The 12,626-nt window shown below is 42.4% G+C and overlaps 1 protein-coding gene across 2 annotated transcripts in view; it reads right to left on the bottom strand.

Moving 5' to 3' along the window:
- The window catches only part of PGBD5 (piggyBac transposable element derived 5), an 86,011-nt gene that overhangs the window by 36,236 nt on the left and 37,149 nt on the right, over positions 1–12,626 (bottom strand). For both annotated transcript variants that reach the window (XR_009557368.1, XM_035108475.2), the window contains exon 2: positions 4,985–5,412. Coding sequence is in view for 1 of the 2 variants with exons in the window: in XM_035108475.2 (XP_034964366.2) it covers positions 4,985–5,412 (428 nt within the window). In the remaining variant the exon portion in view is untranslated. The remainder of the gene's footprint in view (positions 1–4,984; positions 5,413–12,626) is intronic.

The raw sequence follows: 12,626 nt of genomic DNA, 5'->3' as shown, positions 1-12,626 counted from the left end.
ATGCTGGGTTCAGCACCCCCAGATTTCCCACTAGCAAGGCTATCAAAGACCTTGGCCTGAGTCCATAGAAAGCCACTTCCAACCCAGATATGAAGAGCACAGATTTGTGCTTTCCACTCATTGTTGTTTTTAATTACTGTTTTAATGTTTCAAACAGGTGTTTTAAGCTGTTTTTATTGTTTTATTCTTTTTGGAAACCGCTTTAAGGGTCGTCATCGTCCCACCGCCTGCCAAGACCATCAAGTAGTATATACTTTTTATGGAATAAGAAAATAAATAAACCAATGGTAAAGGCGATAGCCTTAGGTCTGTGTCAGTTTTTGCATGTGCTCATTCTTAAATTCATTTTGTCCAGTTTCTGCATTAATCTGCGATATAATTTTTTTAAAAAAAACTGCACCAAATAAAAAGCATATTCAAATATGTATTAATATATATATATATGACTTTCTAAATGTCTTTTATCCCAATGTAAGCCAATCAAACTGTGATTTCTCCTAAAATGAACATGTTTAATGCATTTTGGTACTTATTTCGTGCAGGGAAGCTGTTATCGCAAAATTTGGGGAAGCGAGAAACAGGAAGGACCCACACTTTAGTCCATGAGGTGCCGATGAGGAAAGTTCACACCTGAATTCCCAGAAATCAAATCCCTCAAGGATCCCTAAGTTGGGGTAGACAAAACTGGGCTATTTGGGCCAACAGTGTGACTCAGTATAATGGAGTTTTACCACAGCCCCTAGAAATTCTCCTCAGCCACTTACCTCCTCAAGTAAGTTTTAACACTAGAATGTGGCACCTTAACCTTGACACCACTTTGTACAAGTGGGTTATTGTGTTTAATTTGCCTTGAAGCTTTATCCATCCATCAGACTGTGTATCTAAGAGGAATTAGGACAAAGTGTTGTAGAAAAGGAGATTTAAAGGCAAATAATTGAAGGTGCTGGTATTAACCAACAAAACCATGCAGAATCTGGGACTCCAGTACCTTTTCCCTTTACCACCTGAACCTTACAAAGGCCCGTCTCAGGGTGGTCGCTCCATCAGAGTTACAAAGTGTGACAATGAAAGGGGGGGCTTGTCAGTGGTGCCCACCCCCCTACAGAATGCTCCCCAGTGAAATTTGCCTGGTGTCTTCTGTGCAATTTTCTTTCAGGGTCAAGGAAATACATTATTCCCCGCCTAGGTTTATAGTAAATTTTAGAAGTTTTATTGGTTTCAGCAGCAGCACAGTTTTAAAGCTTTTAGAGTTAACATCTTCCTTCTGCTGACAATTTTAATATTGTTTATCCGGGTTGTTAAGTTTCATTGGTTTGGAAAGGGAAGTGTCTTCCATACAGCTTGGTATAGTGGAGGGCTGGGTTACTGGTGCCTGCATGCAATTTTATGTCATTTTTAATTAACATTTTTTGTTTTTTATGTTGCAAGTTGCCTAGAGGCTTTGGAGTAGGCCACACACACACACACATTTTCAAAGTGGTGATAATGACGACAACAAAATGGCAACAATTTCTAGACTATAAGTGATCACAAAAGAATTCAACTAATTCCTTTAGTGAAATGCGGAAGGGGGGGATCGCAAGGTTCAAACTCAAGGGAATCTCAGCCTTTCAACATCCAGTAACAGTCTTTCTTAAATCAGGAGCAAACTGGAGTATCTTCTCTCACTCCCACCTTTGCTATTTTATGTACCACTTTTTGTATATTGTTAACCTTGGCACATTAGAAAATAAATTCAATAACCAAAATGCTGTCAAGGGAAAGAGGTGCCAAACTTAAGGTCTCTGAATAATTCATTTGAAATCTGTGCTAAACTACCGCAAAAACAGCTATTTCAGCATCTGCCATTCTGAAATCTACGCTCTTCCATTAGTACTGGAAGAGAGGCAGACCAAAGAGACAAAGGCAATTTAATTTGCTTTAGCAAATCTTCAACATAGGGCCAAACACAGGTATATTAGGCAGAGCCAGATGTTCAGCATCATATAAGGCTGATTCCAGCCATGTAAGTATTTCAAACAGGAGCAAAGCATTCTTGGCAAAAGGACTTGGAAATGGGGAGATGGATTAGATAGCATTCAGAATTATAGCAGTCAGATATGATTAAGCTTTTAAGCCTTTGACATTCAATGTATTTAAAGGCCAGCTCACATGCATGGACATCATTTAACAATATCTGCAGGTATCTGAATGTGTGAACTGACTGAAAAACAACCAACAGGTTTGTTGTTGTTGTTTAGTCGTTTAGTCGTGTCCGACTCTTCGTGACCCCATGGACCAGAGCACGCCAGGCACTCCTGTCTTCCACTGCCTCCCACAGCTTGGTCAGACTCATGTTCGTAGCTTCGAGAACACTGTCCAACCATCTTGTACTCTGTCGTCCCCTTCTCCTTGTGCCCTCAATCTTTCCCAACATCAGGGTCTTTTCCAGGCAGTCTTCTCTTCACATGAGGTGGCCAAAGTATTGGAGCCTCAGCTTCAGGATTTGTCCTTCCAGTGAGCACTCAGGGCTGATTTCCTTCAGAATGGATAGGTTTGATCTTCTTGCAGTCCATGGGACTCTCAAGAGTCTCCTCCAGCACCATAATTCAAAAGCATCAATTCTTCGGCGATCAGCCTTCTTTATGGTCCAGCTCTCACTTCCATACACTGGGTGCCCACAGACATGACAAGTCTCTCTGCTTCGGTCTCCACCTCCTCCCTGCCTCACTCTAGCCCATGTGTGGGGAACCAGCAGCCCATGGGATTAATTAGCCACCCCCCCCTCCACATGCCCAGCTGTCAGGATGTCAGCTGAGGCTGCAAAAAAGTAACTGGAACTATTGACTGTCCCTTCACCTGCTCAGGTTGAATTTGGTGCTGTTTTAAATTTGCACTGCTTTCAACAGACATCAGATTCACGTGGGAGCAAACAAGTGGATCCACCTGCATCGCCATGGTCATGGCCTGTTTCAAAGAGTGCAGAATACAATATGCTTCCCGATTAATGACTGGTAGCACACTCTAAGGCCCCTGATGGTGCCTTGGCAAGCACAACATTTGTTGCCATTTAAACGTGGCTCCAGATGCAAGCCATGCTGCTTCAGTAGGGAGGGGTGTGTGTCAAATCCATCTGCTCTCCCCTTGTGGCGGGTTGGCCACAACTGAATCCTGTCCACCAGCTGAAAGTAGTTCCTCACGCTTGCTCCAGCCTCTGAGGAAGGACCATGGGGCGGGGGGCGTTCCTTCCTCAGGGATAGGCATTATAGGCTCTAAGACCATTTGCCTTGCTGCTGCAGTTTGTCACCGAGGCTAGAAATGTTGTTTTATTTGGGAAACAGTGGCGTAGAGAGCTGCCGCGACACCCACGATGACATATTGCCATGCACCCGGGGGGGGGCATGACGAATGTGTGCTACGTAGAGTGGGATCGCGCGCCCCCCGCAACTTCTAAACAGAGCCTAAACGGAGCGTCCAGGTAGATAGCCCACTGGCGCAGCACGCCCGTCGCACCAGTGGGCTATCTGCCTGGAGCCTGGGTGCTCCGTTTAGGCTCCGTTTTGAAGTTGCGGGGGGGGGTGTGCAATCCCCCCGACTTCTAAACGGAGCCTAAACGGAGCGTCCAGGCTCCAGGCGAATAGCCCACTGGCGCAGCGCGCCGCACCGTGCCGAGTGGGCTTTTTACCGGGAGGCTGGAGGGGCTCGCCTTGGGAGTCGCTGGGTGGGGCGCCAACTGTCACCCCCCCCCCATAGTGGAACCCGGGGTGGCCCGCCCCCTAGCTCTGCCCCTGTTGGGAAATAAATGTTAAAGTAACAGCATTTTTAGATTTTTTTGTGGCGGGGAAGGCAGTGGAGAAGACACTTTCTCAGCCTTCTTGTCTGTATTAGCATATCTCTGGTGGCTAATTCTCACACCCGATGCTGCAGTCATCAAGTGGGGATCAAACGCCTACCATTCTTTAGCCAGCAGAATATTCTCTCAGATCTCACCAACAGCCTTCCAAGAATATTCTTCACTTACAAAGCATGCTATACCTTCATACTGGAAAGGGTTAACATTTAATGCTGGGTTCCAGTCTTCAATTCAATTAAACAATTAGCCATAAAGAGAAATAGTGCAGACACAAGCTGAATTAATTTATCCCTCTGATTCACCACCTTCCAAAATGAAAACCAGTAGCTCCTACTGGCTAATTCTTTTGGTTTATTGGTGACTGGTTTCATCTTAATCTGATTACAGCTAAGCTAATCAATTTAGTGAAAAGAAATATCATATGTGAACTTTAAACCTTAGTAGCATGGCTTGTTTTGTGACTGGATTAAGTGTCTGCCCTAGCTCAGGATAGATTTGTACATACTGTACTTCTCTTGATGTACCACAAAACTTTATGACATGTATTTGCACTGCTGGGAGTGTGTGCTAAAGGTGCACTTGAAAAAAAATCTTTTATGACATTTCTATACTGCCCTTCATCTGAACATCATAGGGCAGTTTACAATATAAAAACACAAAAAAGTGTAACATGGTAAAAGTAATAATCTCAGCGGCCTCTTACATGATCCACTTTTATTTTGTATTATGAGATCCTACTATTAAAAAAAATTCCTTCAGTAGCACCTTAAAGACCAACTAAGTTTTTATTTTGGTATGAGCTCAGACCAACATGGCTACCTACCTGTAACGAGATCCTACTGTGTTAATCAGCTGTTTACAGTGGTACCTCGGTTTTCGAGTATCTAAAGCCGAACGTTTCGGTTTTCGAACGCTGGAAACACGGAAGTTACTACTTGTTTTCGAACGCGCCTCGGAAGTCCAACGGCTTCCGCTGCATTTTTTCAATTTTCTCAATGGAAAATTGCTCCTCGGTTTTCGAACATTTCGGAAGCCGAACGGTCTTCCGGAATGGATTACGCTTGAAAACTGAGGTACCACTAGATCAGGAAAGTTGGATACACCAGCATGGAGTAACCAAGGATCTCCCACAACCAAGGAACCATATCTCACCTGGGTTTGGGAAGGCTTAAAGGCAGAGTCAAAGCTGTGTTGCAGGGAGTCCAGAAAGGGCTGGATTTTGTAGAGGCCGTGTGTAGTCTGACTGGAGCGGAAGGCCACAATATGGAAGTACTTGAGGATCTTCTCAAATCTCGTCTGAGTCATGATCAGTGCTATGCTCTTGTTGCTATAGAAACCACTACTCCAGATGCTGAGTACGGACTCGCAATGGTGAGTGCTGGTGGATATCATGTACGCGAGGAAAGCCTTTATTTCTGTCAGGGTGACGTCCACCCAGCCATCATCACTCCCAAACCGCTCCTGGTACTTCTTGGCATACATATTGGTTTGCAGGACCACGTTCTTCAGCAAGTTGTCAGGGACGAAGAGTTGGAAGAAGTCCATGGCACTGGCAGTTGGTGGCATTTTGCGAGTGGGGCCTGGAAAACACAAAAAGAAACACGTTGAGCTCATTTCCTTAGTAAGGGAGCTGAGAATTAGCAGTTAGGCCATCTGGCCCATGGACCCTCAAATTCAGAGCTGTTTTCTTACAAGACATATTGTAATCAGTAGCCAGAGTAACATTGTACCCTATTAAAAAGAAGAAAAATAAATAATTATGTACCAGGACAATCCAACTTTGGTGCCACAAAAAGCTGGGTTTTGTGGTATAAAAGATGCAGATTCAGCATGCTAACATAGCAGACAATCTTGTTTTGCCTAATTTAGTCACAATTTTTTTCTGTTCTGCACCATCTTTTCTGAACATATATACAGGGTGGATAAAAATCAATGATTTTTTTAAAAAAAATCAAAAAAATTGGATTTTTTTGATTTAAATCGATTTTTTTGATTTAAATCGGATTTTTTTTAAAATAAAATGCTTTTTGAGGAAAATATATTACCATCCAAAGATTATTCCATCATGAAATAAAGATTAGTTTTTTAATTATGTAGAATAAGTTGTATATGTTTATTTTGGGGGGTAAATAAATGCCATTAATCCATTCACAATGTCATGCTCTTCCAGAGGTTTTTGTAAGATTATTGGGCAGATTCTCTGCCTACAAGATATTATCACAGATGCTTGGTTTACTTTTGCAGTTCTCAAAACTGAATTTGACTCAACAGAGATCACATGCCTCTTCTTCACAGCAAAAATGTTATAACATGAACAGAGTTGAGAAAAAGACCTTAATCCTATTGTTCTACAAACCTATGAATACAGAAACAACCCCTTCAGTGCTAAGTTTCAAGAAGTTCAGTGAATAGAATAGAAACAATATTTTTCTGATTGTTAGGAGTGAACAGTATTTAAGTTTTTCATGTGATTTAAATCGACTATGATTTAAATCAAGCCTTACTGACTAGTGATTTAAATCGTGATTTAAATCATGATTTAAATCAGTTTGATTTAAATCAAATCCACCCTGCATATATATATAAGAACATAAAAGGAGCAGTGCTGGATCAAACCAAAGGCCCATCTAGTCCAGGTCTATCTAGTCTAATTCTCACAGTGGCCAGTCTATGTGAAGCCCACAAGCAGGACATAAGCATGATTACACTCCCCTGATCATGAACCCTACTATTCAATGCCATTCTGCCTCCTATACTGGAGGAAATATATAGCCAACAGATATATCAGCTTCGCTTCCATTTCTGGCTTTGCTAGATATTGAAGGGGGAAGAAACTCCACCCTAACTGCTAAAATATGCAGCATGATCACTATTCCTGTTTGTTTATTTTATGCATTTATATACCACCCTTCAACCAGATGGCTTGTAGGGTTGCCTACAGCAGAACAACAACAAAAGCCATCTAAAATCTGAATAAAAATCAAGAAGAAGAAAAAGCATCCCAATAAAAACAATTCTGCAGCATGTAGTCAGAAGTGAGTCTCACTAAGCAGAATCAGCCTCATATAACCAGCAGGTCTAGTTAATGCATGAAGGGGTTAAGAACATAGAGTAAGCTGGTTTCCTAGACTTAGCTAAAAGGAGGTATTTTTAAGGTCTAACAGCCTATATTTCCATGCTTTACTTTCCTGCATGTTTTGTGATTTTAAATCTCTGCTGGGGATTTCTCACCAAGAGAGAATTTGCCCCCAAGCCTGGATCTAGGCATCCAGGGAATTCTCCTTTTATCTTTTATTAAACTGTGAAATAACCCACAAAAGTGAGTTGGTTTAGGAATGGAGACTTTTTTGAGTGCCCCTTTGACTTCTGAGATTTCAGTGCACATTGCTCATATACTTTCAACTCTGCCTTTCCAGAAATAAGGACTAAAAACTTGGTTGAAGGGCTATCAGAGGGCAATCCTTTATTTGAAGGGTTTCTCTCTTTAGTCTAAGTCCAGTTTAAAGATGAACAATGACAAGAAGGGGGAAAACACCGACAGTTAGCATGTGGGGAGAAAACTGAGCCAGTGCATGGATCACTTGGTATAGTTGCATATATACAGATATATTATCAACCTTTTTTAAAAAAGGTGAAAGAATGGATTGTGGAAACTATCAAGGCATCTTTTTTATTAGCTGCGGCCAGCAAAATTCTTGCAAGGATCTTAACAAACCATCTCCTAACTATATTCAAGGCTACGCTTCCTGAATCCCAAAATGTTTTCAACTTTCTAGGGGGACAGTGAATATTATTTTCATTGCTCGACAGCTTCAAGAAAAATGTAGAGACCAAAACCAACCCCTGTTTATGGCATTTATTGACCTGACCAAGGCCTTCAACATTGAAAACCATAATGCCCTGTGGACTGTCTTTCTCCTCAAGAGCAGTCTGGCCCTTTCTGAGTACAGTAAGTCCCCTGCCCCTCCAGAAAGACCCCACTTCTCCTTTCCAGGCTCACATCATCCCTACATTCCCTTCACTCTTTCTCTCTGTGTGGTGGTCTATATTAGTCTCTATGGTTGTCTTTCTCTTCATTTTCTGTTCCTCCTCACCCCAGCCAGCTGTTGAAGAGATTAAGAAAAGGCCACAGGGTCTGTGGAGCTGGACCATTCCTCAGACCTTGCAAAGTTTGGCCATATCTAAGGGCTGAACTTGATTCACGTAAGTGTTGAGCGTGAATACCAGCACTTCCTCTTCCTGACTTGGATCACCACGAATTCCTGACTTGGGTCACCACGAATTTTTAGATAGGGTTGCTTCGACTTACGAATTTTTTCTCCCAATGCATTCCTATGGGATTCGACTTACAATTTTTTTCTACTTACGAGTGTGCGTTCGGAACGCATTAAATTCGTAAGTAGAGGTACCACTGTACTATATTTGCCCAGCAATTCAGGATGTTTATACCATATTTGCCCAGCAGTTCAGGGTGTTACCACACATCCATCAGCATTAGGAATACAGATGAAGGCTGTTGTGTGGTTGTTGTTGTTTTAAAAAAGGTAAAGGACCCCTGGACAGTTAAGTCCAGTCAAAGGTGATTATGGGGTTGCGGTGCTCGTCTTGCTTCAGGCCAAGGGAGCCGGTGTTTGTCCACAAACAGCTTTTCGGGTCGTGTGGCCAGCAGGACTAAACCGCTTCTGGCGCAACGGGAGACCGTGATGGAAACCAGAGCACATAGAAACACCGTTTACCTCCCTGCTACAGCAATACCTATTTATCTACTTGCACTGGGGTAATTTCGAACTGCTAGGTTGGCAGGAGCTGGGACAGAGCAACGGAAGCTCACCCCGTCGCAGGGATTTAAACCGCCAACCTTCTGATTGGCAAGCTCAAGAGTCTCAGTGGTTTAGACCACAGCGCCACCCACATCCTTATTAGGAATACAGCAGTGATACAGGGAGATGGTATCTGCTTGGCCCTTCGGCATTTATCATTTTGGGTGGCATCTATATGTAAAATCAATTTACTTTGCTTCGAAGATACCGATAATGAAGTTTCCCAAAACAGCAAATTTTCATTCATAATGCACAGCACCAAAGGCCAATGAAATGCAATAAATATATAAAAAGTACATGCTAGAAGTTTCAGAAAACCAGGTTGGTATAGAATATTCCATTATTATGATTTTTCGCACAATTATATTTTCAGCAGCTAGCACTCTTTAAAGTGCAATTTTCTGAGAAGTGATTATGTTAAAGTGATACTCATTTATTCAACAGATGTGTTTCCTGAGTGCATTTATTTCTATGTATCTGCATTAATGTACAAAAATATTCTTCCTCCTTATGTAATATAAAGGCATGATCCATCCCAGCACAGGTAATGCTTAACCCAGGCATCCCCAAACTGTGGCCCTCCAGATGTTTTGACCTACAACTCCCATGATCCCTAGCTAACAGGACCAGTGGTCAGGGATGATGGGAATTGTAGTCCAAAACATCTGGCCGAAGTTCGGGATGCCTGGCTTAACCCATTGTGGGCAATCAACACAGACCTTATCTCTTCCCCCTTCTTCAGTCTTGAACAGCAAGAAGCAGCAAGAAACACATAGCCACCCACCAGCCATGGGACCCCTGCCTGCAAGTTATTCTACAAGCAACTTGTTTTGCTGGGGCTCTGAAAAAGAAAGGAAACAGTTGGTGGCAATATGAAAGGTGTGCCTGAGTTCTGTCCAGTGCAGGACAGCTTGTGTGTCTCTGTATCTTTTCATGCCCTCTAAATAACAACTTCCTCCAGGCCCAGGCAGTATGATCAGAGATGATAATGCTGTAGGTCCAAAGCTACAGGGATCAGGTTGGGGAAGACTGTAAAACTGTACAGTACTCTGTTGCTTCATATATTGCTGAACCTGTTCAGGTTAACGTGTGTGTGTGTGTGTGTGTGTGTGTGTGTGTGTGTGTGTGTGTGTGTATTTTGAACTTGCAAATGAAGCAATGCTTCTTTTCATGCTATCCAACAGATGTTTGAGTCCTCTCCAGCCCTCCTCCATACAAAATCCGCCCAGCTGCGGTCAGCATTAAGACACTTGCTATTAAAGTCTCTGGTGATTTACATTCTGGAATAGACATGTCAGGAGTCTGGTATGCCTGTACTCGGCACACCGTGTTCCGGCTCTGATAAGCACGACTGCTTACTGCAGTAGCCTCGCTGAATCCAGCATCCAGAAACAGAGAACATGAGAGGAAACCACACATCCAATCTGCCAAACAGCATTACAGTTAAAAAAAGAAGCCAGTGCGTCATAGGGAGCTTAGAAGGATGCACATTCACAAATAATCAGAGTCAATCAAATGCTGCAATAACTTTCTCCTGCAAATTAAGGTCCTGCAAGTAGTTAGTTATTTTGCGCTATTATATTGCTTTGGCCAATCACTATTTGCTTAAAAACAAGACCGAAAGCAAAAAACTTTTGCTTAGCCTCCAGGTTCTCATTGGATTTTAAGAGTACCACAGATTCTCAGCTTTTTAAATACATATGTTTTTGCAGTGATGAGCTTGGAAATAGGATGGAAACACACCAAATCATATTTCTCAGAATCAGAAGGGAACAATTTCAGAAAGAAAAGAAAGGCTGGTGAAGAATGTCAGATTTTCCATTTACTGGGCTTACCCCAAAGAAAGACAGAGCCAGGTCACAGCTTCCATAAAAGAATAATACGGTGAGCGTGCTAAAAAAAAAATCCCAATAATTTCAGTAGGATTTAGACACACCATAGTATTTCTGGATACACAATATTGTAAAAGGCGAATAATAAAGAAAACATTTTATTTTCATCTCTGGCAAGACCCAAACCACCCCTTATTTGAATATTCCCATTTGACTATTTACCATTTCTATTTCTAGCTGAGGCTCCAATACTTTGGCCACCTCATGAGAAGGGAAGACTCCCTGGAAAAGACCCTGATGTTGGGAAAGATGGAGGGCACAAGGAGAAGGGGACGACAGAGGACGAGATGGTTGGACAGTGTTCTCGAAGCTACGAACATGAGTTTGACCAAACTGCGGGAGGCAGTGGGAGACAGGAGTGCCTGGCGTGCTATGGTCCATGGGGTCACGAAGAGTCGGACACGACTAAACGACAAACAACAACAACATTTCTAGGTGGCCACTGTGAAAACAAGGTGCTGGACTCGGCCAAAAGCAGCAGCCTCTTAAGCTCTTATTTTAGAAACACTGCACAAATTTCCTTCTTTAAAAGCAACCCGAGTAAGCTTCTGGGCTACAGGGCATCCTAGTTTGATTTGGGGGGGGGGGCTTGTGCAGATTGACTACAAGCATTACTTATACAGATTGACCCTGATGAAGAAAAGCTGTATTTCTGAGATGTGTTTGGCTTTAACAAAATAGATGTCCACACATTACATTCAGTGAGTGTCTATACTCTGTGGACCCGTGTGCACATAACAGCAGAGCTGTACAAATCCAGTATACACTTTCTCACACAAATACTTGCACATGTGTAGAGAGAAGTCAGCTTGTCTGTGTGTAACATGAACTATGAAACTAGAGCTGATGAAGAATAAACTGAAACAGGGCCTTGTCCTGGATTTCTAAAAACTGGATGCTACTGGAATTTGTCTTATTATTATCAACTTTCTAAAAATTATTCCTTTACCTGGCCAGAGCTCTTGGAATCTTTTCATTTGATTTTCTCAACTCTCCGAGGACTCCAATTTATTTCTAAGCCTAAACTCAGGCAATTTTGAGAATTAATTTTCCCTCTTATCTTTCCGCTGTGTCTAGTTCCTTCTATTTTTGCTTCTTTATGTCTACTCAGGTTCTTGAAGCTGGTGAGTGATGGTTGAAAAGAATGTGGCAGGAGCCCATGATCACACACTCACACATTACTGCCCCCTAATCCCTACTGTGATCTCTAGTCAAACAGGTTTTTCAAACATGGCAAAAACCTGTTTGCCAGAAGTGAGTATCTACACCACATGCTGTGATGTCTTTCTCTCACCCCACCTTCAACAATCTGGAAAAGCTATCATCTGTCCTGCTACCTTGAAATTGACAGAGCTGGATGTTTCATTCACAATTATGGGTTTATACCCTGCTGAAGGACCATGTATGCAGGTTAGAAAATAGTGCTTTCAAGTCCACACATTAATTTTCCAGCAGGCTCTATGATACATGATGAATCACATTTCAACCCGTCACAATTGTTCATAGGTGGTGCAAGGGATGCTAAAAGACCTTCATCTGGAAAAATATGCTTAGCTAAAGCTCAATCTGTTGCATGGTGCCTGGGAGTTTATGGGTAAAATGCAAGCTTCATCCTATGCCTTTGTGCCATAAAATAAAGAAATAAAACCCAGCCTAAATTGCTTAGAAATATTTTCTGTTAGACCATACTCAAATCTCTTTGTCCAGTAAGAACTGGGTGGGAGTAGAAAGCTATAAACAAGGCATACCCAAACTTCGGCCCTCCAGACGTTTTGGACTACAATTCCCATCTTCCCCGACCACTGGTCCTGTTAGCTAGGGATCATGGCAGTTGTAGGCCAAAACATCTGGAGGGCCGCAGTTTGGGGGTGCCTGCTATAAGCCATAGAAAATTTCCTGGCAACTGCCTATGGTTTTATTTTCTCAATTTAAAAGCCTCACAGTGATTTGATGTTCCATCAGTTGGTTCCCTTCAGTAACAGTCCCAGCAGCTGGCAATTAAAAGCAACCCTGTACAATATATTTCCTTGAACTTTGGGGCGGCATAATACAACAGTGAAGCTACAGAAGCTATTGGTTAAT

This window comes from Zootoca vivipara, chromosome 3 (genome assembly GCF_963506605.1).
Source record: "Zootoca vivipara chromosome 3, rZooViv1.1, whole genome shotgun sequence".
NCBI classification, from domain to species: Eukaryota; Metazoa; Chordata; class Lepidosauria; order Squamata; family Lacertidae; genus Zootoca; species Zootoca vivipara.
This window is presented reverse-complemented; position numbering and strand designations above follow the sequence as displayed.